This window comes from Lissotriton helveticus, chromosome 4_1, assembly GCF_964261635.1.
Source record: "Lissotriton helveticus chromosome 4_1, aLisHel1.1, whole genome shotgun sequence".
In the NCBI taxonomy this organism is placed as follows: Eukaryota; Metazoa; Chordata; class Amphibia; order Caudata; family Salamandridae; genus Lissotriton; species Lissotriton helveticus.
Window position 1 is genome coordinate 794,857,643 of NC_136063.1, and position 27,530 is coordinate 794,885,172.

At 46.5% G+C, this 27,530-nt stretch overlaps 1 protein-coding gene across 1 annotated transcript in view; it reads left to right on the forward strand.

Annotated features, from left to right (window-relative positions):
• ESCO1 (establishment of sister chromatid cohesion N-acetyltransferase 1) overlaps positions 1-27,530 on the forward strand; it is a 272,848-nt gene that overhangs the window by 214,319 nt on the left and 30,999 nt on the right. The window contains exon 6 of the mRNA XM_078687434.1: positions 13,995-14,126. Coding sequence (XP_078543560.1) covers positions 13,995-14,126 — 132 coding nt within the window. The remainder of the gene's footprint in view (positions 1-13,994; positions 14,127-27,530) is intronic.

The window sequence follows — 27,530 nt, forward strand, 5'->3', positions numbered from 1 at the left end:
ATCGTCCCTGGCACCGCCACATGGGTTGCCGAGCGATCTCCACCTCATTCTGGGCCGCGGCTGGCGGAGGGCTTCGTATCACTCCCCGGGCCCATCTCGTTCCCCCACGCAGGTGACTGCCTCTGCGGGGGTCGGGTCGGCGCCGTTCCGGAGCCGCCCAGGGGCTCCACTCCGGTCTCCACTCCGGTCTCCACTCTGGTCTCTGGTGCGGGGTGACCTGGAGCAGCCTTGTCCGGTGACGCCGGACGGTGTCGATGTCCTGCCTCAGGCAGCGTACAGCTCCACGCATGGGTCGTACAGCGGATTCGTCTTCGGACGTTCCTTCTTCTTTCTTGGCAGGCTGTATATTGGTGTCGTCCTACCGGAGACTGGTCGCAGTGTGGTGTCTTTTTCACCGGCGTCGAAGGGCTGTTCCCCGCCCTTCCTGAGGCAGAGTTGTTAGTCGGAAGAGCGGCACGTCCCTCATTCTTCGGCTCCTTCTGACTTCCAGGTCTGGCCCTTGCCCGTCCCGCTTGGCTTCGGGGACGGCCGCCTTAGTTTGCAGCCGTCGCCCATGGAGGAGCTGCTTTCTCCTCCGCGGGGTCCTACGGAGGCGGGTGCGGCCTTCGCTCACGCGGTGTCCACGGCTGTGAGCATCCTGCGCATGGGTGAGCCGGTGGCTCACTTTCTGGCGGACCATCTAATGGAGGTTCTCCACCAGGGCTCTGGTGGGAGGGAGATCTTACTCCCCTTTGAGGGTTCAATCCTCTCTTCTCTGGAGGAAGCTTGGAGGCATCCTGCCTCTGGGGACCCGGTGCCTCAGCATCTTCTGCACCGGCACCTCCCGGCGCCGCGTGACCCGGCGTGTCTTTCCCTTCACCCCTCTGCCGCCAGTCCTCTTTTGCGGACTGCTTTTCCCTCCCTGCCGCCACCGTTGAGTCCGCTGTCCCGGGAGGCCCGCTGGCTGGACTCTTGGGGGCGCAACATGTTTGCCTCGACCAGCGCTGCCCTGAGGGCTCTTAACACCTTGTGTGTTCTGGCTAGGGCCTCCTCCTGTTTGTGGGATTCGGCTGAGTCTCTGGGATCCGCTGCGTCCCAGGAGACTGGTCAGGTGGACTTACGACATCATGCGTTGGATGGCCGGGAGCTTGCGGCGTTTATTCTCCGCTCGGCTCTGGACATCTCAGAGGTGCTGGGCTGGGCCATGGCTCATGGCTTCCTCAATTGCTCTCCGTCGCCATGCTTGGCTTCGGGACGGAGTGTTCCCTGAGAATATTCGGGAGCACCTAATTGACCGTCCATTTGATGGCAGCCTGTTCCATGCCCCGGCCGATTCCGCCATACAAAGGCTCTTGGCAGGGCTCCGTGCTCCTCCTCCTCCTCCTCCTCCGCCTTATCCTCCTCCTCCTCCGTCCCCTCCTCAGTGACTCCTGAGTTGGGTTGAATCGGGGCCTTCTAGGCTGGTTGTTCTGGCTGTGGAGTGTGTTTACTACCCATTTGCGTCCTTCCTTGGGACTTTGATATTGTTGGCTGCTGGACGGCCCTTTTGTTGATTATGTATGTGCGTTCTGACGGAGTTGTTGTGCAGACTTGGCCCTGAGATTAGGCCTTCTGCTTTGCTTGGGCTGCTTGTCAATCCTTCCGTGGGGTGTATTTTTTCCCCGTAGCTCTTTGTTTTTTCCTCTGCTGCGGAAGTTCTTCCAAAGAGGGTTCCCATATCTGGGACTTAACGTACCCTATGTGGGGTAGTGGTAGCTGTCATATGGCTTGTCCTCTGCTAGGTGGTTCTGGTCGCCTTCAGGTGCCGGTTCTCCATGGCGTTTATGTAGGTTGTTTTTACTTCTTGAGATCATGTGTGCCGCACTCGTGGTGGTGTGTCCGGGCATCTCCTCTTCTCCCTGCTACTGTCCACAGGTCTGGGATGATTCTGTGTTCTCCCTTGCCAGGCGCCACCTACACGGCCCTCCTGGGGCCTCGGGCTGTTCTTTTTGCTTCTGGCGGCTTTTGACTGCCGGCGCTGTTCTGGCTGGCAGGTTGCTCTCCATTGTAGCGGGAATTCTGTTCTCCTACAGAACTGTGCATAGAGATTCGGAACCTCGGTGAATCAGGGTGCCCCAAAACTCACCTCAGTACCCAAAAATTCCCTGACCAAGCTAGCTACAGTGTCTCATTGGTCAGTATGACTTCCCAATGATTAGACAGACCAGAACATGAACTTAGAATACCTCAGGCATTGTGGAACACATGAACACTCTTTCGTTATGCAATCATTACAAACCAGAACGTGGAGTAAAAGAGGACACGTGCACGTTTGAAATATTTATTTACTAATGCAGGGTTCTCAAGCGCAGCATCTTAGATAATACTAGCAAACATATTATCACAAGCAAAGTTATCAGCATAGTTAACAGTCCATAAAATGCGAAAGGTGAAAGCATGCTAATTAGCTTAAAAGAATAGGCTGTAGCAACACCTGAATCTCACCCTCCCTAACTAGCATAGAATATTATTATCTATGAAGGTCTCATTGGGTTTTAGCAGGGCGGGCCCATACCTCAAAATCTCAGTGGCAGAGGATCACATCATCTTCCACCAGCTCTCTGTAAGCGAAGCACCATCAAGTGTGTAACGTGTGCTCTCAGCAAAGCAATATAAAACGCGCGTAAAGCCAGATCTTGGCAGCAGCTGCATTCATGTTATGTCTAGAAAGGTGCGAAGATCAGACCTTACAACACTGTGTCGAGTTATCCTGGGAAACGTCAGCACTCACTGTGCAGACATGTTTTACCAAACAAAGCTAATATCAGAGCAATAACATATTATTCTCATCTAAATCACACCGCTCTTCTAGGTTGAAAGCTAAAATAACAATTATGTGTCGTGTGCAAAAGCAGCTAAAGGAAAAATGGCGTTTAAACACTTTAATAAGCTCATGCTAACTTAACACGGTATATAGGTAAGCAGTATCTATATGACACCATCTGGAGTGGGTTTGCCTTCTTTTCCCTCGTTTCCTTGGGTCCTCTAGACTTCTTCTAACTCTCTTCCTGTCTTGTCATGCGGCGGAAGCTATGTTGCCTTGTGGGGGAGTGGGGTGCTTCGGCCTCTCCGACCTTGCCTCCTCTGCTGTGTGTGTACGGGCCTCTTCAGCCTTCTTTTTCCTCTTCATCCTCTTGGGGGCGGTGGGGTTCTGCTTGTGGGAGTTCCCATTGCCTGGCAGGGACGAGGTTCTACCTGGTCCACAGATCTGGCCCCCTGTGAGGCCCTCTGTTGTGTATTGGCTGGTGGTGTCCTTTCGCAGACCCTCCTCCCAGGGGGTATTGCTAGGGTATCAATTGTACGTGAAGGAATCTGCGGCTAGTAGTCTCTGTCAGATGTACGAGTTACTAAGCTTCTGTAACGATGTATTTGGTAGAGACCATTCTAGCTGCAAATTCCTTCATGGCCCGCCCTTCCTCCCAGATTCTGCGAGGACCCTTGGGTTGGTCTTCGGTACTCGCCTCCCGGTGGGGGGCTGTGTCTCCTGTGAGTGCCTTCTTTGTTCTTGACTGATGGCTCCGTCTGGGGGCGGTTCATTCCTCCTTGGTTCTTTGGAGGTTGGGGTTCCGGTGCTCCGGTGCCCTGCTGCTCTGGCTACTCCAGGTTTGAGGGGGATTGCCTTCTATCCCTGTCCTCCCTCCCTCCCCTCCCTTCCTTCCATTGCTATCCTCTGATTAAGGGTCATCTAGCCATGTCTTGCCCTTGTCCCTTGTGGATGGTTGCCCTCTATGTTTGGGTGGCTTGGAGGTTTGTTGTCCCTGTCTGTCTTGGGACTGGTCCCCTTCCTTACTCAGGATGGGGGTGGTAGGTTTACTACATGTGCCATGACCTTTACGCATGTTCCTTGCCTCTGAGGCACAGAAGTGGAAGGCGGTCTATGTGCTGACAGGGTGACTGCGCAGGGCTCTGCTTGCTCTTTCTTCCCTGTCTTTGGGTTCTACGGTGTTGCCACTACTCTGTGTGGTGTTGTTAGTCACCGCTTCTTTCCAATTTTCTGCTCTTCGCACACTGTTCCCATGCTTCCACAGTTTTTTATCCGGTTGATTCCGCGTTGTAGTGCGGAAAAGTTCTCCGAAGAAAACTGACGTAGGCGCGCCGGGGCGGGTCTTATGTGACCTCGCTGACGTCACGTACATGGACGACGCCTGGGCGGAGTCGCGTGATGTTGCCCCCGCCCCAGGCGCGCAGGGATGCTGTGGAAAAAAAGTTTTTCACGCCTGGGGATAATTCTACTTAAAGGAATCTGTGGCTAGAATCGTCTCTACCAGATACATCGTTACCCAATGTAAGTAACTCGTACATTTGTGTTGAGGCAGAGGGTCCAAGGCATCACCGCCTGGCTTCCTCATCACGCATATGACCCCCTCCCTCATAGTAGGGGGTAGGAGTGCATTTTCTTTATCTTGCCAAAAACAGCCAGGAGCTGTTCAAAGAGTAGAGTTGTGTATGTCTGGTATAGTTCTGATAGGAACAATGCTATAGCGGTATATACCTTCTTTAGTGTAATTTCCATCCACCCGCTCGTCCCGCAGGGCCATTGGGAGGATTCAGGGCAGATCTGCTACTGTGAGGTAGTCTGTAATGGCTCTCTTCTTGACCTCCCCAATGCTTTATAGATGTGGGCTAAATGACCCTGAAACATCTTCAGGATCGCCTTCGGAGTATTGGCAGAGGTACCATCTAGGTGTTGAAGCCACAGGATGGAGGGCGGGGAGGTGTGTCCGTTTCTCTCTGTTTCTCTCCTGAGTATCCACGGTAGGAGCTTTCCCCGTTTGTCCCCTCTCCCTATGAGGTCTTTGTCGGTACATTTGTCAAGCCTCTCCCATAGTTGGGCCACTCTACCGTCTCCTGGTGTGCAGCATAGTCTACTCCCTCCCTTTGTTGTGAGGTCATCAGTTTAATCTCCCACTGTGTCCGATCCTTGTGGAGCTACCGCCTTACTCTATAGATCTTGCTCATACATTCCTTCTGAAGTACAGTCTTCATTGCTTCCCATTCATTGGCCCGTCAACGTTGTTCCCCCAGTTAATCTCCATATATAGTGTATGTGCCTCAAAAAGTTCCTCCCTGCAAATTGTGTCTTCAACATCTCTAGCTCCAGCTTCCAGGACTGGCCTACCCCAGGGCCTCCTGTCTAATCCTAGTCTAGCACCAACGGGGAGTGGTCGGACAAAATCTGCCCAAATATAATGTTGACTTCAGTCGAGGGAAGCCAGCTATCAATATGCGGTCCACCCTGCTAGAAGTGTTGTGTTAGCGAGTGGAAGGTAAACTCTTGCTCTGTGGGTACCTATCCAGCATGCCATCTAGGACCCAATTAAAATCCCCAGCCCAGAAAATGGGACCATCCCCACAATTGGTAAGGAGATCTTGAATCCTGTAGAAGATGTGCTTGTTGTCTACATTTGGGGCATAAACATTAAGGATGCTCACTCGCTTCCCATCAAGCGTGCTCTGCAGTAGAGGATATTGCCCCTCCACGTCTGCCTCAAGGCAGGAATGGACACAAAGAGGAGATCCTGACTGTAACCCCTCTGGCATAAGTGGAGTAGGGTGCAGAGTACAGCTATCCCCTCCATTTCTTGGCCACTCTGTCAGCCTTAGTATTGTTAAGTTGTGTTTCCTGAATTCATATCATGTCAATGTTGTTGTGTTTCAAATAAGATAGGACTCCATAAGGCTTGGTGTATCCACCTAATCCCTTAACGTTCTAGCTGAGCATCCTATATGAGTTACGGCTATAGTCAGTCATAGCTTTCTTTAATAGTGTACATTGGGGAGAGGCAGTGTCCCACGATGCTGCAGCTATTAAGAAATGCCCTATAAAAACGGGAATGCCCACAACCCCCTCCCATCCAGGGTAACCATGACATACCAAAAAACTGCATCAACTATGTTTGCCCACATGTTCTGACTGAACAATACACCAGTACAGCACCCCAGTATCTAGACCTGTAATGAACTATGAAGAGCAGAACACCTCCCATCCTAGATACCTTTCCCAAAAACAGTAGTACTATACTTGAGTAACATAAGCAGGAGAACTGTCCTGATCCCAAGACCGGCGACCAATCCAGAAGCTCCGTATGTAGCCGCTCCTCAGTTGCTCTATGCCTGCATCGGACACAAACCCAATTGCTTATACATAAATGTCAATTAGTCCACACAGCCTAGACTTAGTTGAAGGATCATCAGTGCAATGTCTCCAAGTGTGCCCTACGCTCCCCTTCTCTCCCATCGTTTGGACAAAGCAAGGAAAGAGGAAAGGAACTGGGGTCACCATCTCCGGTCTCGCCCAGTTGCCACCTGGCACTTGAGGAAGCACAGTGTCTCGCCCAGCCACTACATTGTGGTCAGGCCATCTGCATGTGTTGGTTGTTTCCTGTCTCAGCAGTTGTCAAGGCGGATGCCTGAGTCTCTGTCTCCTCCATAATTAAAGTACTCTCATCTGTCTTTATTGATATTGCTTACTAGTGTATCTGAACCCCATCTGATATGAAGTTAATTCTCTCTACCTATCCTATCTATAATGTTAAACCAGCTACTTAAGAGTTTTGTTTGTTTGGGGTTTTATGTTGTTTCACTGGATGTTTGTTCTTTCACTAACCTTTTTACATCTTTCGTCCCAAACAATATTAAAATCCCTTCTTGTTCTCATTTGGGGTGGTAGATGAGGCCAGCTCTCTCATTAGTCAAAATCCCACCGTACAAGTAAAAACCATAAGTGGCACATTCTTCTCTGTTCAAGCAGCCAAACTATGGAACTCAATACCCCCAAACGTAAGATCAATGAATAAATATCTTCTCTTCAGAAGACTCGTCAAGAGTTGGCTCTTTCCTACATAACCACCATACTCAAGCACAAATGTACAGCATATCCCTGTGTATATAAGCATTTAATTTTAATATATTTATGTACCTAGATATGTGTATTTCTTTGTATAAATATGTATATTAATTTTGTTTTAAATATAGAGATATTCTTTAGATCTGCTTAACTAATGTACATATTATTTATGGTTAAATATAGATAATTCTAAAGGTCACTGGATAGTTTCCATATAAGTTACTTGATTACATACTTATGGTTCTAAATGTATTTATCTATCACAAGATGTAAATATTATCATAACTATTTTATCTACAATTGCTTCACTATTGAAATATTAAATAAAAAATACACACATTAGCTTAAAGTATGGCAACACTTAAAAGTCTGAGTTTATTAAATACAACTTAAATCTTGATATATTACCTTCCTTATACATCTATACCCTCTATGTACTTATATATATATATTTATGACTTTAATCCTACTGTAAACAGAAACAGAGTCTCTCTAATGCACTACCATATGCTTCACCCCCTACCTATCTCAGTATATCCTATAACTCCACACTGACTCACTCCAAACCTCATTCAACTACTATAATCTCCAAAATAACTCTTTCTAGACTCTTCCCTCCTCTAGCCCTCCTTGGTTCACCCTAAACCTCATTTTACTACTGTAATCTCCTGCACAAATCCAATCTAAATTCTTCCCTCATAGATCCCGCCTTAGACTCATCCCAAAACTAATTTTAAGATTATAATCTTTCTAATCCATTTCTAGAGACTCTTCCCTCCTTCATCTCTCTTTTACTCATCCCAAACTTTCTCTTACTACTATGATCTCCCAATAAACACTTTCTAGACTCGTCCCTCTTCTATCCCTCCATTATCCTTTTCATTCAATCAACAGACTCTCATTTGCCCCGCTCAAATTAACTCATATTTCCCTATACAATTCATACTAACTCTTTTTGAGTTCCGGAATAGCGTGCTACTCGCCAAAAAGCAATTCAATGCCTCTTTTAGGATAGTAAGGGCTATATAATTACAATATGTTCCGGAAGAGAAGAGGGTGAGGATCGTCCATTATAGGGCCATAATAGGTGTAGATTGTCAGATGAATGTCACCCCTTGCCACCTTGGTTAATATCCATGTACTCCTGTTCTTCTATTTGGCCTAGATAATTATCAATCAACTGTTTCTATAAATCATTATTGCCACTCCTCTTACCTCAGCATTTGTTATTGACTGCCTTACCTTAGCCATCCAGTGAGACCTTTGTTAATACGTTTTCATTTTGTTCTCCCAGGTGGTTCTCCCGCAATAAGACCACGCAGGCCTTTGTGTCGTTCAGTTGTTGCATACACATATTTCATTTTGGGGGGCATTTATGGTTTAAATCTCTTTATTAATTTTGACAGAGAAGAAAACAAAGCACACTACTCCGCCGAATCAGTGCTCAAGAGACAACAAGGTCGCAATAAGTATCGGTACCCGGAGGCACAAGCATGGAGCGGGCTCCACAACAAAACAAGAAAAGATATAAAAGACCCCCCTCCCTTCCACCCGTCCACCCCCTTTCCCCCCCTCGTCTACCTGGGGAAAAAACTGAAAAGGGATCAATTGAGGCTCAGCGTCGTGGCTTACGCCTAGTCTTGGGATCAGCGCTCGGAATCTGTGTGTCCGGAAGGCGGAGGAGTCTGAGATACCGAGGGCATGTGAGCGCTCGGAATTCTGAGACCAGTTGGTTGAGGAAGGGCCGCCACAGCTCAGGGAACTCTGCCCCTCTGCCCGCTAATGTGAGAGTGAGTTTCTCCATACCCAACACCGACCACAACCATTGGAGCCATCCAGTGTGTGTGGGGAGTTGAGTGGAACGCCAGTGCATCAGAATGTTCTGCGTCCCCGCTCCTGTGGCAATAGTGATCAGCCAGCCCCTCCTTGATTTAAGAGGATATGTCAGGGGATTGGGTAAACCCAAGAGAATGTAGGCGGGGAAAGCGTGGGATTTGTGTCTCAAAGTGGAAGTCTATTTCATCAAGGATTTGTGTCCAGTATGGTTGTGTACAAGTACAGCTCCACAGTACATGCTCCAAAGTGCCCACCTCCCCGCACTCCCTCCAACAAAGATCGCTCCGGTGTGGATCGAAGAGATGAATGCGTTCAGGTGTGTAGTACCAGTCAGTGGCAATCTTAGTGAGGGCCTCCGTGAGTCCCATGTGGTATGCTGAGTGCCGCGCCCTGTGATAAATGCTCTCCCATTCTTTGTGAGTCAGCATTCTCCCCAGGTCTCTTTCCCATCTAGCGCGACCCGCATTATATGTGTGCGTGGTAGTAGTTAATAGCATTTTATAAAGACCAGAGATAAGTTTCTTGTCAGAAGTGCGTGTTACGAGCCATTTTTCGTATGAGGTCAAGAGACGCTGTGCTTGTGGTTTAATGGTGGGGTGCAGCGCCCAGTGTCTGACTAGTAGGTATGGTAAACGCTCTAGTTCTGTCAGGCCGTAATCCTCTTTAAGCTGGGAAAACGGGATTATGCCATCTATGCCAAAGAGGTGGCCCAGCGATCTACAGGAAGAAGAGTGCCACGTCTTAAAGGCATGAGGAACCGTGCCAGGTCCGAACTCCGGATTTTTAAATAGCGGCGTGAGGGGTGAAGGAAAAGTGGTTAGCTGGCAAGGAACATTAGTTCGGTCTCAGGAGTCCAATATGGTACTCGTGACGTAGGAAGCGTATAGATTAGGAAGGGTATCCCTTGCAACGGTCTGCCCGCCACCGCCTGGTCCTGGAACAGCCAGTGGTTTTTGGATTCTAGGCATTGCCACTCCACAAGATACCGAAGTTGAGCAGCTTGGAAATATAACTGGATATCAGGTATTTCTACACCCCCCTCCTCCGGCGGAAGGACTACTACCTGGTGACGGAATTGTGGTTTGCGCCCCTGCCAAATGAACCTCGACTGCTCCGTCTGTGTCTGCTGGATCCAGCCCTTGGGAGGACGAAGAGGAAGCGTCTGGAAAAGGTACAAGATTTGGGGAAGGATGGACATTTTTACAGCTGCAATCCGACTCAACCAGGACATTGTACAATGTTTCCATCTCCCCAGCGTTTTACATATGCAAGTGAGGAGATTAGAGTAGTTAAGCTCAGCGCTGGCCCGTAAGGTGGGGCCTAACTGTATCCCCAAGTAAGGTATTGCGTTCGGTACCCGAAACACTGGGTGCTCCTCCTGAAGGTGGGTGAGTGTGCGCGAAGAGAGGGATATATTAAGGGCCATGGATTTATCCATATTAACCTTAAATCCCGATCCTTGTGCAAAGCCATGCAGTTCGACAAAGAGGGTGCGCAGAGTCGTGATCGGGTTAGAGAGGGAGAGTAAAATGTCATCTGCATAGAGGCTCACCGTGTGAATGTCCCCCCCCCCCGAATTTAATTTTAGATATGAGAGGGTGCTGCCGGATTCTAAGCGACAAGGGTTCCATATATAACTCAAAGAGAAGGGGCGACAAGGGGCACCCCTGCCTGGTCCCACTCTCAATGGGGAATCGTGTGTACGCGTGGCTGTTGACCCGTACCGTCGCCATGGGAGAGTGGTAACAATTTAAATCCGGTTCCGCAGTTTTTCGCCAAGTCCTGCAGCCATCGGTACCATCTCCAGGAATGACCAATGCACCCTGTTGAAGGCTTTCTCTGCATCGATGGCCAACAGCATGTATTCTCCCTGGGTGCGAGACGCCTGCTCGATCAGGTGTAGCATGCGTTTGGTGTTGTCGCTGGTCTGCCTCTGTAGGATAAAACCCTCTTGGTCTGGCTCAACCAACTGGGCCATGTATGGGGCTAACCGAGATGCTATAATGCTAGTATATAGCTTGATATAGATGTTTAAAAGGGAGATGGGCCTGTAGGAGCCGCAAACTGTTGCATCTTTTCCCGGTTTCGGAATAACGACTATGGCCACCTCTAGCATTTCCCCGGAATGGCTCCTGTTTGATCAAAGGTATTGAACAAAGCCATCAAGATGGGAGCCAGTTGACTGCAAAACGCCTTGTAGCCATCCGGGCCAGGTGACTTACCCAGTATGAGGCGGGAGATCGCGGAGATACCTTCCTCTGTCTGAATAGGCCTATTGAGGTAATCAGCCTGGGCCTGCGACAAGGCTGGCATCCGGGCTTTGGCTATATAGTCAGCACCGGTCTGGGTGTCTAGAGGCTCTGCTCTATAGAAGTCGGCGTAAAAATCCCTAAACGCTTCCGCTATGGTCATATTGTCAGCCACCAACTCGCCCTGTTGCGTCTGAATGGTGTGAACCCCCGGCCCCTGCCTAGTCTCCCTTAGTTTGCTGGCTAAAAGCCGGCTACATCTGTCACCCCCTGTATAGTAAGAGTGATGAAGTCGGAGGGCTGCATACTCAGCCCTGTCTTGATCTAGGGCAGCAAGGTGTTTGCGTTCTACACATAGTTGACGCCAGACACGGGATGCACCAGTCCGTTGGTGCATCTGTTCGAGCTCAACAATACTCTGGGTAAGCTCCCCCCGCTTGCGGCGCCGCTCCTTTGGGACTCTAATCTCCTGCCAATTACTTCCACCAACAGTGTAGGGTTTATTTCAGGGGGCTACCTTACACAAAATAGCAGGTCCTGTGCAGCAACTTCAGACCCAGTCCTTTTGGGGCAAGGGTCGTGGTGGCGGAAACTTGAATTTTTTTCTTGCTACTGTCTCAAGGAGCTAATCTTGTTATGCTGAAAACTTCTTTCTGTGCCTCTTCTGCTCCTCCTGTTTAAGTGTTGTGCCCTGGCTCGTCGTTTTATCACTCTTGGCCTCCTTGATTCACTCTAGAAGTGTTGTTCTGTGCAGCTTTCTTTTGGTGTGGCAGTGGTCTCGCTTTAGTGATGTCAAGCAGTCAAGGTGCCCGTTGCAGTTTGCAGCATTTACTAAATTTTAGTTTGCAACTGTATTTTACAGCTGTTTCCGAACCGCAATATCATACCCTTGTGCATATGTATACATAGTTTGCAATTTGCATTTTGTGATACAGTAAGTGTTACAAATGATAAAACGCAAAATTGAGTGTTCACATTACTTTTTGTCTAAAATTAAGGAACCCAAAATCCCCAGGCACCTCACTGAAAGAACATTGTTGTGATTTTGTCAAATCTAACCCTAGTCATTTAAAGGCGGTATTTTAAATTGCACCTAAAGATAGCTCATTTTCTATATAAGACCACCATAATGCGGTGCATTGGGCCCCCACATACCCCTTGATCTTGCTATCACTGCACCACGAGTATCAATGATCAGGTTACTCCACTGACTAAAACAGCAGCTTTAGATTGTTTTCAGAAGGTTAAGGCAGGGGTATGGAATTCTGTTTCCCAACACCCAGGACCTATTGTTTAGGGTCAAGAACAACACGTTTTCAAGGTTTACTTTAACTTAAACCCTTTGGCTGCCACTTTACAGTACAACAGTATGCATATGTGAAAGGGTTGTCGCCACCAAGACAATGGTTCTATCCATATATATGTTATTCAAACGTGTGTACATGATTGATCAGTGCAAAACCAATACAATCAGGGCTAGCACTGTAAGAAAATTCTGCGGAAAGTAGGTTCTGCTTTCTATTACTGATAGTGGTTTCAGTATAAAAAAGTGTACAGGTGTTCGAAATGTATCCCATTTATGCTATGTATAAAGCTGCCAAAATGCTTTAAGTTTACATGCAAATTCATAAGCATGAAAGCAGCATTTGGGTTTGTACTTTCAAAATAAAGTGTTCTTAAAAATTGCAACTTAGGGAAAAAAACATTTTGATAAACTATTATGCAACTTTACGTGCCATGTCTCTGAGGCTTCATTTAATAAAGCATGTTTGAAGCATGCCAATATTAAAAAGAAAAGGTTGATAATGGACTCAGTTTAAAACCATTTTGGATACCATCATTGACCACATAGGGGTCTGATTCTTCACAAGGTCACAAAACTGAACCTGCAGGTGTGTGTCCGTGCATTGGTGCAGATTTAGTGATTCACAAGAGTTTATAGACTTCAACCTGAAAACTGCTCTTCTTCCAAACTTGTGTGAATTTCATATTTACATGCGAAAACTTGGCGACCAATTGCAAAATCGCATTCCCTGTGCTGTTTTTTACCCACTTTGGACAAAGAGTGTCCCCTCCTGCCTTTTCAGGAGACCATTCCCATCTTTTTCAGTATGAGAAGATTGGAGAGAGGTTAATGAACTCCCGTAAACATGCGAGTATGTGCACATAAAATTATAATGCTATCAGAGGGATATAACAAGAGCCCTGATTTATTGAAGTTGCCACCATAATTTCTCGGCCTTGCGGCATGACACCAAAAGGGATGAGTTTTTTTTTATTTTATATTTTTACAGGACAAGTAGTTTTCTGAAGCTTTCAGTCCTTTCGACGAATAAATAATTTGTAAAATACCACACCCTTGAGTTAAGTGGAGTGAGTTAACACTAGACTATATCCAAGAAATAACATAGAATTGTAGTGTCAACTAATGAGTTTAGACTGCGGCAAGGCATTTTGTAGCCAGACCTTATTTTCCCACTTTCTGTTACAAAAAACTTTGTGTAACAGCATAATTGATTCAATCCTCGTGCTGAAACAGTAAATGCTTTGTGAAAAGGTTACTTTGTGGCAGAAAGATATTTTGTTGAGTACTTGGTTAAATGCCTTCCTGTCTTGCTCTAAAATTTTGATTGCCGTGTCCTCTCATAAATGTTTTGCCCAGGATTATTCCAAACATAAACTGTAGTTTGGATTAGAAGGATTCTAGGAGTGTCTAAAGTGTAGTGATGAGTAAGCGTAAATCTTAAAAGGAGCAACAGGTCAAGAACTAGAAAGTGTTGGCTATCGCTTAAGCGATAAAAGTGTGCAAATATTCACTTTCAAGTATATGAAGTGTAACAAGTAATTATCAAAGTAAATGTATTGTAGACCTGCAAAAAGTTCAAGGTCTGTAGGCATGTTGGATATGTTTTATCAAAGATTTGTGTTGCGCTAGGTCTTTGTATTTTTTCTCGATGTATTATTTGGAAATCGAACTTCCATAAAATACACTTTATTAAACCAAATTATACATCTTTTCTTGTTTCTTGTTGTCTCCTTCGTAGGATGAGGGACAGAAACAATTCGGAGCCAATTCCTGTAATGTGTGTGGGATGCTTTATACAGCTTCAAATCCTGAGGATGAAACTCAACATATATTCTTCCACAACCGGTTTGTCAGTGCTGTGAAATTTGTGGTAAGAGTGATTTCCAGGGGGGTTGGCATTAGCATAAGGTGTGGAACCTTTTTATGGTTTTGTCAACATACACTTAAAGCATGTTCATCAGAAATATTGATCAACAAAATAGTATGATATTTGTGCAAAGAACTCGTTGTTGGACTCAGACAGGGCGTTTCTGTGTGTGTTGGCGATATTGCTCTGAAGTAAATGTTATTCTTTGAGCTCGTGAGCAGTCACTGTGCCTAATAAATCTTTTTGAGACGCTATAGCTCGTTAAAATAAACGCATCACTCCAGACAAATTACTATTGCATTAGTTTGCAGACTTTACCTGGGATTCCATACTATCTTACTTAAAGGGTTTCAGTCCCTTCAAATCACTCTGCCTATCTGAACATTTCTTTGTTGAGGCCCAAAAAAAAATTTCAATTCTTTGTTGGCTGCACTGTCCCTTCAGTGAGCAATGTTTACATCTCTTTGCTTTGTCTGCAGTACAAGTTGTATGTGATATGGGCGTTCCAAATTGAAAACGTACAAACCGGCCTGCCAGCTACCTTGTTCAGACTCCGCTCTCCCTCTGCAGGTATCTGTTCTTTGGAATAAGCTACTACTTTACACATGACTATTGAAGGGTCACCCTTGCTTCAAGCATGCAAATTGTGAAAATCTTCATATCTCCAGAACCTTAAGCCACTTGAGTTGTATTCTAAGAGGTGTAAGTCACCTTCTGATGCAATAAGGCTGTCTAGATGAATTCTACTCTATACGTCCCCATTAACCTACAAAGGATTATGTACCCCCAGTGATCATTATAAGGATATTGTAAGTCACTATGGAGTTCTGTGACCATGTACAAGGAAAGAGAGAGAACTTTTTTACAAGGACGTTTATGGTGCATGTTTCTTACTGCAAGTGTGTGCGGACTTCTGAAAGTGCCTGCAATGAGAAAGTAAAGGGCAGATGTTTTAAGGCCATAACTATCTCCCACTTACTAGAGAATAAATACGTGGAATACACTGACATTATTAGAAACCAAAGCTGCTCAAACTAAAGCAGCGATAAATGTGCCATTTTTAACTTAGAATTTTCAATGAAGGGCTCATTATTGCTGAGGAATTACTATACTTTTACCATGGAGATGAAGTTGCTGCTAACTTTCTGACTGCAGCCTCAGTTTAAGAAGCTCTAATCTCTGCTTTTCTAATTGACCGCATATTGTGATACTGGGAAGATTAATTATTTCTTCTTGCTTCAGCTCCCATATCAAACTAGACTAGGGGTACTTAGAAATGGGCCAAATAAAATGCTGTTTTGAAGCATTATATAAATAACTCTGCTTCAGCACATCATTAGTATTAATCAGCGAATAAGCCACAGAATTATACATTTGTCGATTTTGTATGTTTCTGGGACTGCAAAGAGCAGCTTTAATGTATTTTCTTACTGCCTGTGTATTATTTGACACCTGACAAAACATTGCAACAACAACAAGTTGATCTATTTAATGCTTGAATTAATCTCAGCCCCTGGCAGTCACTCTTACTGCATTCCAGTCCATGATTTTTTGCCCATCATGCTCCTCTAGACTCTAAAAATCTGTCTCTACAGGTGGCTGGCTATAGAAAGAGATACGCTGTATAGCAATGGGTAACTTTGTTGTCAAGGTCTAATGTTTTACATTCAACCCATTATTTGGTAAATATCAGTTTCAGAAAGGGAAATGTTATAAGTGAGCGTATGACCTGCGATGAGGCAGGTGGCCTGATTATATACTCTTTGGAGCTTGACTGTTGTGTAGGATTTTTTCATAGAGTCCTTCACAGTAGTCTTCGGGGAACCTGTGGCAGATATTAGGTTGGGTGTTATCTAGTCGTTAGAGAAATTTTTATTACACTGGCAAAAGACGCTTAATTATCTAATTCTACAAAATTCCCCAAACAACTTGACATTTTACATTATGCCGTTGAATGCAAGAGGCTTGTTAGTGCGGAAAATATCTTGCTGAGAGACATTTGCTTAAACCAGTGTCCTGCCGGTATCTTGAGACATTTTTACCTGAAATGCGAGCTCAGGTAAAAAAAAAAAAAAAAGTTGTGTGAGAGACTAACAAACTACATTTCAATTTAAAAGCCTCATTTTGCAACATTTTTATAGAATTTTGTGAAATTTCACAAGAAAAGAATTATGGGATATTGCCCTTACAAACATTTTGTTAGCGTTCCGGGGACATCGAGCCCGCCCATAGCTTCCCATTAGTAAGCTTCATCTTCACTCTCATTTCCCTACTCCTTGCTTGGCCTGCCACCATGCCCCCCCTCCCGCCAGGCATTGTGTTTCTTCATCAGTACCTCCCACCCCTTGCCCAATGTATGTGATGTTGTTGGCCCTCTCCTGCCCTTCTCCCACTGTCTGTGGTGTACCTAGCCCCCTACGGCCCTCCTCTTGTTGTCCCTCATGTTACGTTTCCCATGCCGGCTACCTCCACCCCAACCGCCCAAACACCTGTTGACCTGCCTCCATCCACCATAACAATAAGAGCCAGCGCTGCCCACGGTACGGCGCTTTTTCCCCCCTAACTTTAGATGTTTTTAATATGTCAATACCATGCCGTGTTGTTGCTTGTGCGCTTCAGCCATCACACCCCATCCTGTGTTGCTTGCCCTGTACCCCACCACAAAATAAAACAGTTGACAAACCCAAGAAGTTCTTGCATGCGCAAGAGCTATCTGACTTTGTCATTGTTTTCTTTTAGCGATGTTGTACAGCAGCACAATAAAAAAGAAATATGCTATGTAGCGCCCAAAGTTGACCGCATCAAAATAGCGTTTTTCTTTAATTTCTGCCATGCTGCACAGCTGCTACACTATTGTTAAACATGGCTAAAAGCAAAAGCCATTAGATCTCACTAAGTCGAGACCAATTGGCATTGCCAGTGCTTGTTTCGCTTGATAATAGCATGCACTGGGCAAGAACAGGTGCTTGGACCTGTCTAAGCTATTGATTAGTCAGTTAGTGGTGCATTCCACCGTGCTTACATGGCTCTCAATACCTGGCTCTCTAGTCCAAGAAATACCCTTGGCTTCTATGGAAATTAAGGTTACACTTTAAGGTCTGGAGAATCTTCAAGTGTTTTTTATTACTTATTTAGATGTTAGACAAACATGGTGGAAGAATTTGTTATTTGCAGTAGGAGCTTCTCAAATGCAAGTTGATGTATGTAGAATTGATGTGTCTGTGGTGTCCTGGTGAAAGCAGATTATATAAACCAGAGCATATTGACAATGGAGTTGCTGGGTGGAGCGTGCAAAGGCTACTGTACTGGGCAGGACAGTTATTTTCTTATTTACTTAACACATATCAGGACTGTTCCATATATATTTACATCATCAGTTAAACATTCCTAGCCATTCTTTGTTCTTGGAAAACTAAAGGGTTGTTAAAAACGTAATTGGGCGCCCTCTGCAGCTTCGCTTACTCCAACTCTTTGATTAGTCCAACACTTGTAAGACACCTCCGTGTCTCCCATCACCCCTACATTTACGACCAAGGAAGACTTGTTACTCTGGGACACGCAGGAACTGCCCCCCTGCCCTTCTTCCTCCTTCTTGATTGCTGGCATTGACCTGTTTATATGTTGTTGAAATTTGTTTACTATAAATATGAGAAGCTGCAAAGCCCCCTCTTTCCTGCGCCCATGGACACAGTCAACTGCAGGATGAACTTCCTAGGAAACTATGTTCTTGAGGGTTACGACCCGTCTGACGCTGTTATAAAATACCAAACATTCTTGGCTCTCCCAGCCTTTTGCATAGGCTAACGCAGACCATACACATGATATGCAATGTAGCTTTCAAGATGCATGCCTAATGTGTGGTGGAGCGATGTATCTACATGCCGCAGAACTCCTCGTAGTTCTCTTATTGTTATAGCCTGCAATATGGATAAAGTATATTGAGACATTGTTTGACCTCCTTCCCTTCTCTCTCTCCTCACTGTAATGGCTACGAGAAACGATCTTGTATAATAAAATGCGCCCCATTAGAGTCCTATTGTAGTTGAGAGGCATCAGTTATGTGCTGGGGGCCAACTGCCTGTTATCTATTTCTTGCATGTTGAAAATAAAAAACAAACTTTGAGTTAAAGAAAATACGTAATTGGGGATGTTGAGGATAACTATTGGTCCCGGATCTCTCGTCAGTGTGTTTTTGGCCTCATCCGGAGACCCTGACTTTGTTCCGAACCTAGATTCCTAGAGTTACATTTTTTAATAAAGGCAAACGCATGCGTTTAATCCTCACATTACTTTCTGTGGTTGTGACTTCCATAAGGAAAGGCCTGTGGAGATATAGTATACCAAAAGGAGATTCACTGTTGTGTGTATTCAATTTAATTTTCCATCATCAAAGGGATCTCCCATCAATTCACCTATATTGTGTGCGCCTCCTCCAGATGTTATTTGTACGAGGCGGTGTACAAATATTTGTGGACCAGTAAAGCGCATTGGCCAACACCACTTTTATGTCGCACTGTATGGAATGTGTCGCGCTGCATCGAATGTGTCGCGCATCGTTCATTGATGCACAAATCAAGTGACTGGTAGGCATCACTTGTTTCTATAGTGATGATGAATGCTAATATGAGACACATATTTTTATACTTTAGGTCATATTAATCAAACTTAGGCTATCTGGTTTTAGGTTTAAACCTATAATAACTAATAAAACTCCACCGAAAGGAAAATAGCCATCACCAGTGTAAACATATAAACACTGAAAAAACACCTTCATGCCCACAAACTAAGTGCCATTCAAACAAAGGAAAAGATGAGTGAAAGAGTCATTTTAATTTCTTCCTGCAGGGGCCAATACAATGCAACTTTGTTCTACAAGGCAGCAGCAAGAAAGACCAGGCTAACATTATTCTGCTTGAGTTTTGTTGTATAGGGATATCACTAAATTATTGTTTATTGTTTCTTCTTCCTTCTACTTTTTTCAGTTTTGTGGTGTTTGGTCTAAAGAATCCGTGTTTAGAAGCATGATTGTATTTAGTTATTTTATAAACTGTAGAGAATCAGGAAATATCAAAATCATATTTGATATTTTGACTACATTTGATTTCACCGATAGGTAAAATGGCTGGTTTCATTACAATATGTAAGATCACATTTAGAGAATGGGTGAAATCCTTTGATACATCTGCCCCCTTTTCTAGCGAGTCAGTATTGATTGTATTTGAATTGCTAAACACCCCAGGCTTTAAACATTCAATGCAAGGTAAAGTGACCGGTATATGTGAAAAGAGTGTTGTCACCAAGCATCTGAGATAGTGGTGAAAATATGACACCAGACGTTTGGTAAACATGGAACGCAGTGTCACTTGGAATGCTGCTGCAAAATGTTCCTACCAAGTTCAATAAAGATTGGAGTGATGTAGTTTGTATTTGCAGTAATTCAACTACGTATATGAAAACGTTGTATGATGACCTGTCAAAATCGATACCTAAGCTGAAGTGCTTCCCTGTAAGAGATCCTTGTCATTTGCTAGATGGTATGCTGAAAGCATCTTGACAATCTTCAGAGTGAATGAGGAATGCTATTGACTTTGTAGTCTGTTCTGGTGCACTGTTTCGTTATGCCCAGGAACTAAAATGCTAATATTTCTCATTTTGTACTTTGTATGACACCAAAGAGAGAGTCATCCTAACTATGTCATTTTGCAGGTGGCTCTCAGTCCTTGAGGCTGTGAATGCTGTATTATCCATGTAGCGACCGTTTATAGAATTTTAGCTTAGTGATGATGCCAAAAGGCAAGAAATTTGATGGTCTTTGGCCACATAGTGATAGTGATGAGACAAAAGTACAGTCTACCGCATGCTTAGGTTTTTACAGGAAAACATGACGGCTGTAGTAGACCTAATCAAAATACTAGAGCCTGAAAACACCCTCGTCTACCAACTGTCCAGAATAATTGGTGTAGATATGAAACATCTCCTTGAGAGTAGGCTGGGCGACACTTTTATTTATTTATTTATTTATTTAGTTATATATTTTTTGAACTTATATGGCGCAAACAGCTACCCAAAAAGGGTTTCCCGGCGCCTAAAAACACAGACAAAATGATGAAAAAACAGCAGTGGATTTTCAAAGACACTGGTCAAACAACCAGGTCTTTATCTCTTTTCGGAACCTGGTGAGACTTTGCTCCTTTCGAATATGGATAGGGAGGGTGTTCCAAATGGATGGTCCCAGGTAAGCAAATGATCTTCCTCCCATCCTGGCCAGTTTGAATCTTGGTACGCCAAATTTTTCAGCTGATTTTGAACGTAGATTTCTCTCTGGGATGTAGGGAGAGGCTAGTGTCTGAAGGTATTTGGGTGCGGTACCAGTTTTGATTTTGAACATATAGTTCAACGCCTTGAACTTGATACGATTTTCAACCTTTAACCAGTGCAACTCACGTAGGTAAGGGGACACGCTGTTGTACTTGGGTATAACACAGAGAAGTCTGGCTGCCGCATTTTGTACAAGCTGCAGCCTCTTTGTGACTGCCTTGGTTGCACCCAGGTATAGGATGTTCCCGTAGTCAAGCCGGGATGTAACTAAGGCGTTGACCACAGTTTTTTGCATGGGGACAGGCAGCATCCAAAGGATCTTCCTGAGCCACTTCATGATCGTAAAGCAAAGGCCCACTACCTTGTTGGCCTGTTGCTTCATGGACAAGGAATTGTCCAGTATTACCCCCAAATTCCTAGCATGAGTCACTGGAATTGGAAGATTTCCCATCTGGTCAGGCCAGTGTGGAGCACTCCACAGCTCTGGCTGTTTTCCCAGAAGGAGAATCTCCGTTTTGTCCCCATTTAGTTTCAACTGGTTAGTTGTCATCCAGTTGAAGACGTTCAGAAGGCCATCTCTTAAGGGAGACGAAGATGATGTCTGGGGTTTAGACAGTGAGAAGACAATCTGAGAATCGTCTGCATATGACATGAAGGTTAGTCCCGCCTCTTCAACAAGGTCTGCCAAAGGTCTTAGATAGAGATTGAAGAAGAGGGGGCTGAGGATGGAACCCTGTGGTACTCCATGTGGGGATTTGAATTGTCCCGAGCATGCAGCAGTCGAGGCTATTTGGAATGTCCGTTGGCTCAAAAAGGATCTAATCCATTTCATAGCAGGTCCACCGATTCCATTTTTTTCCAACCGGGTGAGTAATTTTTTATGCGACACAGTATCGAAGGCTTCGCTTAGGTCGAGTAGAACCAGCGCAACCGTCTGACCATCGTCGAGGAGTTTCCTGATTGTTTCAGAGATACCCAGTAGGGCGGTTTCTGTAGAGAAACCAGTGCGGAAACCTGATTGGGTAGGGTGAAGAAGGGCATTTTCCTCTGCAAAGAGAGATAAGGCAGAGTGCACATGCCTCTCCAGACATTTAGAGAAAGCAGGTAGAAGTGAAATAGGCCTATAATTGGCCAGTATGTCTGGGTCTGCTGTCGTTTTTTTTAGCAATGGGGTCACAATGGCGTGCTTCCATATAGAGGGTACTGTGGCAAGCTCCAGAGATGAGTTCAGAGTATCAGCTATGATTTCAAGGACGGGTGCATCCAGTTTTTTAATTATGTTTATGGGGATGGGATCCTGTGGAGAGCCAGACTTGATTGTTTTCATAATGGCTATAAGGGTGTCTGTTTTAATAGGAGGCCATTTTTGAAGGGTCTGGGTTACAGTTGGAGTATACTCCCAATCTTCTTTAGATGGGTCAGATTTGTTCCCATCTATCTCAATAATAAGTTTGTCAGTTTTGTCAGAAAAGAATTGAGCTAATTCCTGACACTGTTTCTCATTCAAAGGGCATGATGGAGCAGTAGTATGTGCTCTGGCAAGGTTTTTAACAGTGTTGAACAGTACTTTTGCTTTATTTGCAGCTCCCAAAATGGTGTTAGCTACATACGTGGCCCGTGCTTTTTTACATGCAGTGTGATACAGATTCCTAGCTGTGTGGTATAAGGATTTTTTAATAGGATCGAAATCCTTCCGCCACACTCTTTCGAGGACCTTGCATTTCTTTTTCTCTTCTTTCAGTGATTCATTGAACCATGGTGCCGGGGGACGATGTAAATTCTTTTTGATATTAGGGATGGACAGGCAAGACTCAGCTGCATTTGCCAGCCATTGTTGTGTGGCCATCGCAATACATTCCATGGTTTGATTAGTACTAGGTGGGTGCCTACTGAGTTCAGCATTTAGTTTAGAGATATCTAGAGATTTCCAATTTTTCTTTAACGGAGGCACAAACTTGGCTTGAACAATGGAGGCAATGGGTGCCTCAAGCTTAAACTTAATTAAAAAGTGGTCTGACCAGCAAACGGGGGTGGTATCCAGCCAGATGAGTTGGGGGAGATTGGACAATAAAGGGTCCAATAAATGTCCTGCCCTATGGGTGGGCCCTGCGTTCAGTAGGTGAATATTCAGTGCTGTGAGGTCTTCCAGCAAGTTGACACCGGTCGAATTTGATTTATCGTCAAGATGAAGGTTTAGGTCTCCAATAATGGAGAAGTTTTTGGCTGCCAGAAGGAAAGGAGCAATCTGATTAGCCAATTCTGCTGCCCATTTACTACTGTTTCCAGGCGGTCGGTATATTAAAATGCCAGACATTGTAAAATTGGGATTGAGGCAGATTTTAAAGAAGGCAGCCTCACAATCAGGGATTAGTGTTGCTTCAAGAGAACATTTATATTTTTTGTTATAAACAATTGCAATTCCGCCCCCTGTTTTGCGTTCTCTGTCCATCCTAACGATCGCATAGTTCGGAGGAAGAGCCATGGCTACATCAGGGCCAGACCCCGTGTGAAGCCAGGTTTCCGTAAGGAATAGGGCGCTTGGATTTTTGTCTATTAATAAATCATAGATATCTAGCCTGTGCATAGGCAGGGAGCGACAGTTTGTGCTATAGAACAGGTAGGGGTCGTTAGTAAGGAAGGATTGCTTCGATTGATTCCTGCGTCTATTTCTACGAGGAGGATAAGGTTGGATAGATGATATTGTACAACTACAAGCGTGGCAGGTATTTTTCCCTGAGTCAGGGATTTCCAACAACATGCAATTGTGATTTGGCGTTGGGCGTAGGGCTTTTAAATAGTCGGATGATAGTACCTGTATAGTGCTGGGTTGTTGGACATGACCCTCCGCCCTGTGGCCCGTCGTGGCGCGGACGGGCACAGACGGGCTTGTCTTTGGCGGGTCTTCGGCGCGGGATCGGCGCGTTCGCTGCGCGTCCTCGCTGCGCGTGTCATACATCTGAGAGTTTTGTAGGGGCCGCGCTAGCACTCAGCACCGCCTCCCTCCCCTCTAACCAATCACTGTCATGCGCCGGAACCCGGAAGTAGGAAGCGCCCTGCACCCTCCACAACAATCAAGCCGAGTGCTTGCGGTGGACCGGGGTAGCAGGGGAGACAACTAACATCACAGACAGGTAGGTAAAGTGCAAAACGTGCTTTTAGGAACAATTAAAAACACAGTGCAAAATTTGACATTCAATATTAAAAATAGATCGAGCTAAGTGTAATTTTTAAAATCAATACACACAGAGCAAATTTCTCATCCAGGTCGCGCTAGGAGCTGTAACATGCGCGTGTCTTTAGAACGAGTGTCTGGATTTTCTGGGGCTTTGTAGGGGCCGCGCTAGCACTCAGCACCGCCTCCCTCCCCTCTAACCAATCACTGTCATGCGCCGGAACCCGGAAGTAGGAAGCGCCCTGCACCCTCCACAACAATCAAGCCGAGTGCTTGCGGTGGACCGGGGTAGCAGGGGCGACAACTAACATCACAGACGGAGGAGGAGCCTAGCCCGCAACCATGATGGCCGCCTGAACCCTCGGCTCCGCCGACCCTCTCGTTTTTACCCCGTGTTGCGGCTCATCCTGCAAGTTATCCTGCTCCATACCCGCATTTTCGGATCCGGGAGGTGTTTCTGCTCCTGACGCTGTGCTTTCGATGTGTTCCCGGTGGGGGAAGAGAGACAGCGCCCCTGCTCCCTCCTTTGGCCCTATGGCGGCGACCGGGTCTTTCTTCCTCGGAGACGGCCGGCCATGATTGCATCGCCAGCGGCCATCGTAACTACGTCGGAGCCGCCCGGCGGGGGTGTGCTGTTTCTCTGTGCTATCCACCACGGATATTCCGCCTGCTCCGCAACGCTTTATTCTTCAGGGGCAAGACGGCTGTGAGTGTTCCAGTATCTTCTCCCCAGCTCGTACGAGAGTTTTCCAGCTTTCTCGTTGCCCAGCGCCTTGGTGTGTGCCATCTTGTGTCTTTTCCCCGACTCCAGCATTTGCCGACCCCGGGTTGCTCCTGAGTATGCGAGCGTGCCCCGTCGCTGCCTGGACTTGTTTGGGTGTCGGAATGGAGTGTGCTGCCCCTGTGCCTCTGACTTGTCATTATTGTACGGAGTTGCGACCTGATGACCGGCTGCCCGCAGGGGGGGTCGCCGGCCGGTCTTATGATCTCCTCCATATCTGTGAGGCTGGCATACAGGGTGCAGCTGCTTCCTCCTGTCCCGGGGAACTGCTGCGGATTTGCGATATTGTTGGGGCGCTGGGTGAATTGCGAGATGTTTTTCGATGTACTGCCCGAGAGCTGGAGGACCGATTGGATGTCCTTTTGTCTGCTATGCCCTCGGCTGACCACGTCTGCTCTCATGTGCGGAGCACTATGCCACATCCTGCTGCTGTTTGCCGTGGATTGACTGACCGGACGTCTACGGAGGTACGAGAGCTACCGAACCCCGCTCCTGTTGTGGAATTGGATACTATGTTTGGGGAGAGCCTTGATGTTCCGGGACTTGCGAGTTGGCTGGGTGTTCGTATCCGGGCGCTGTGTCCGGCGGCGCCTCAGTGGTCTGATGATGTTTCTCGCCGCCTTCTCCTGGGACTGTACTCACTTCTTTGTTCGGCCTCTCCCGGTGGATTGTTGTTGCTGAGTGTGGGACCCTTCTGTGATGTTGTGACATGCACGGTTCCGAGTTCTTCAGACTTTGGTGGACGGTCTTCTATCCTGCAATGGTCATCCCGTCTTTCTGCTCTATTAATGACGGCCACTATCCAGCTGGACCTTGTTTGTACGTCGGACCGTAAGGGGCAAGGTTGATGAAGTTTCTCCCTGTGATTCCTGAACTTGTGTTGCTGGGACTATATCGTACACGCGGGGATCCTGTGTTTTGATTCTATGTCGGGTTGGGGGTCCGGGGATGGCGGCCGCGTTTACGTATGCTGGTTGTTTTGAGTATGTTCGTTAGGCCCTCCTCTGATACGTTACTGTTTCTCTTTTTCTTCTCTCTTATTTTTCTTCTATATTTCGGGTGCTCTTTTGGGGCGACAGGCACACTGTTAGGGGGGGGGTAGACCATAGCCTCTGCATGTGTGTAGGGTGGGGGGTTGGGGGAAGGGTTTTCTTTTGTCCGCTTTTGTTTCTATGGTACCTTATTTTTCTTTATGTTCTCACCCTTTTCTTTTCGCTTTTTCTGGGTCGGTGGGATCGTTCGGGATTAGATGGGTGACGCTAGGCGTGCTATGTGTGACTGGTGCCTATTTATCCTTTAGTGTTGTTCTTTAGCCGCCATTTTGATTAGTTCTCATTGCTTGCTCTGAATCCTTCGGGTACGCGTTGCCCACCCTTATCTTCGGTGACCTATATGTGTTCAGATCCTTCTCGATTCGTATGCTTTTCTACCACTTAATTATGTCACCTTTAAAAAATGAACCTTAACTTCTCCTGTTTCTCGGTAGCGCCCGCTTATTTGCAGTAATTTGGATCGTTTGTTATTATTGTATTCTGTGCTACTGAGTTGCGATAATTTTGTCTCATGCTCGTATATTTGTCTCGGCCGGCCGGATGGTTGTAGGCCCGTATCTGTTTATGATAATGCGCAATAAAGGTTTTAAAAAAAAAAAAAAAAAAAAAAAAAAAAAACATCACAGACAGGTAGGTAAAGTGCAAAACGTGCTTTTAGGAACAATTAAAAACACAGTGCAAAATTTGACATTCAATATTAAAAATAGATCGAGCTAAGTGTAATTTTTAAAATCAATACACACAGAGCAAATTTCTCATCCAGGTCGCGCTAGGAGCTGTAACATGCGCGTTTCTTTAGCCCTGCAACATGCTCCATGTTAGAATTTTTGCCACTTGGTAAGCAAAGAAATGTTGAGGAGCAACTCAGGAAATTTTATTTTAGTCTATGGGAAATGGCTAGCAATGATGTACAAAAATGTCCCTTCACCAACCACGGCATTTGAAGTTCATGAATCCTCACTGAGGTACCCTGCACAAGTTCTAGATCCCTTCCAAATTTTCCCCAGACTTTGAAAAGTACTGCTTTGTTTTTGACTGCTTCAATAACTGGGTGCCGCTCACAGCGTATTGCTGACCGGGAGGACGACGTGGGATTTGTGCGCTCTGCTAGCGCTTCTGATTTTGTGTGGGGCTCCGTGAGGGGAAAGGACTGAGTCTGCACCACACGCCGAGGGACTGCGAGGACCAGCAGTCTCCCTGCTCCACAGCTGCTGCCTCTTCCCTCGGCGTTCCCGCCTGGACACTACATCAACCTATCGCGGCCCCCACTCCGCGGGTGCCGCTCACAGCGTATTGCTGACCGGGAGGACGACGTGGGATTTGTGCGCTCTGCTAGCGCTTCTGATTTTGTGTGGGGCTCCGTGAGGGGAAAGGACGGAGTCTGCACCACACACCGAGGGACTGCGAGGACCAGCAGTCTCCCTGCTCCACAGCTGCTGCCTCTTCCCTCGGCGTTCCCGCCCCCCCCCCCCGCCTGGACACTACATCAACCTATCGCGGCCCCCGCTCCGCGGGTGCCGCTCACAGCGTATTGCTGACCGGGAGGACGACGTGGGATTTGTGCGCTCTGCTAGCGCTTCTGATTTTGTGTGGGGCTCCGTGAGGACTGAGTCTGCACCACACGCCGAGGGACTGCGAGGACCAGCAGTCTCCCTGCTCCACAGCTGCTGCCTCTTCCCTCGGCGTTCCCGCCCGCCCGGCTGGACACTACATCAACCTATCGCGGCCCCCGCTCTGCGGGTGCCGCTCACAGCGTATTGCTGACCGGGAGGACGACGTGGGATTTGTGCGCTCTGCTAGCGCTTCTGATTTTGTGTGGGGCTCCGTGAGGGGAAAGGACTGAGTCTGCACCACACGCCGAGGGACTGCGAGGACCAGCAGTCTCCCTGCTCCACAGCTGCTGCCTCTTCCCTCGGCGTTCCCACCCCCCTCCCCCCCCCCCGCCTGTAGTGTATAAATCTTGCTCTAAATCCCGCAACGCGGGACGCGCGCGGGACATAGCCCGGGGCGAAGCCCGGGCAAAGGGCGGGCCCTCTACGGCCCTCAGCGGCACGAGGAGGACGGGGACGGGCCACCCCCCTTGT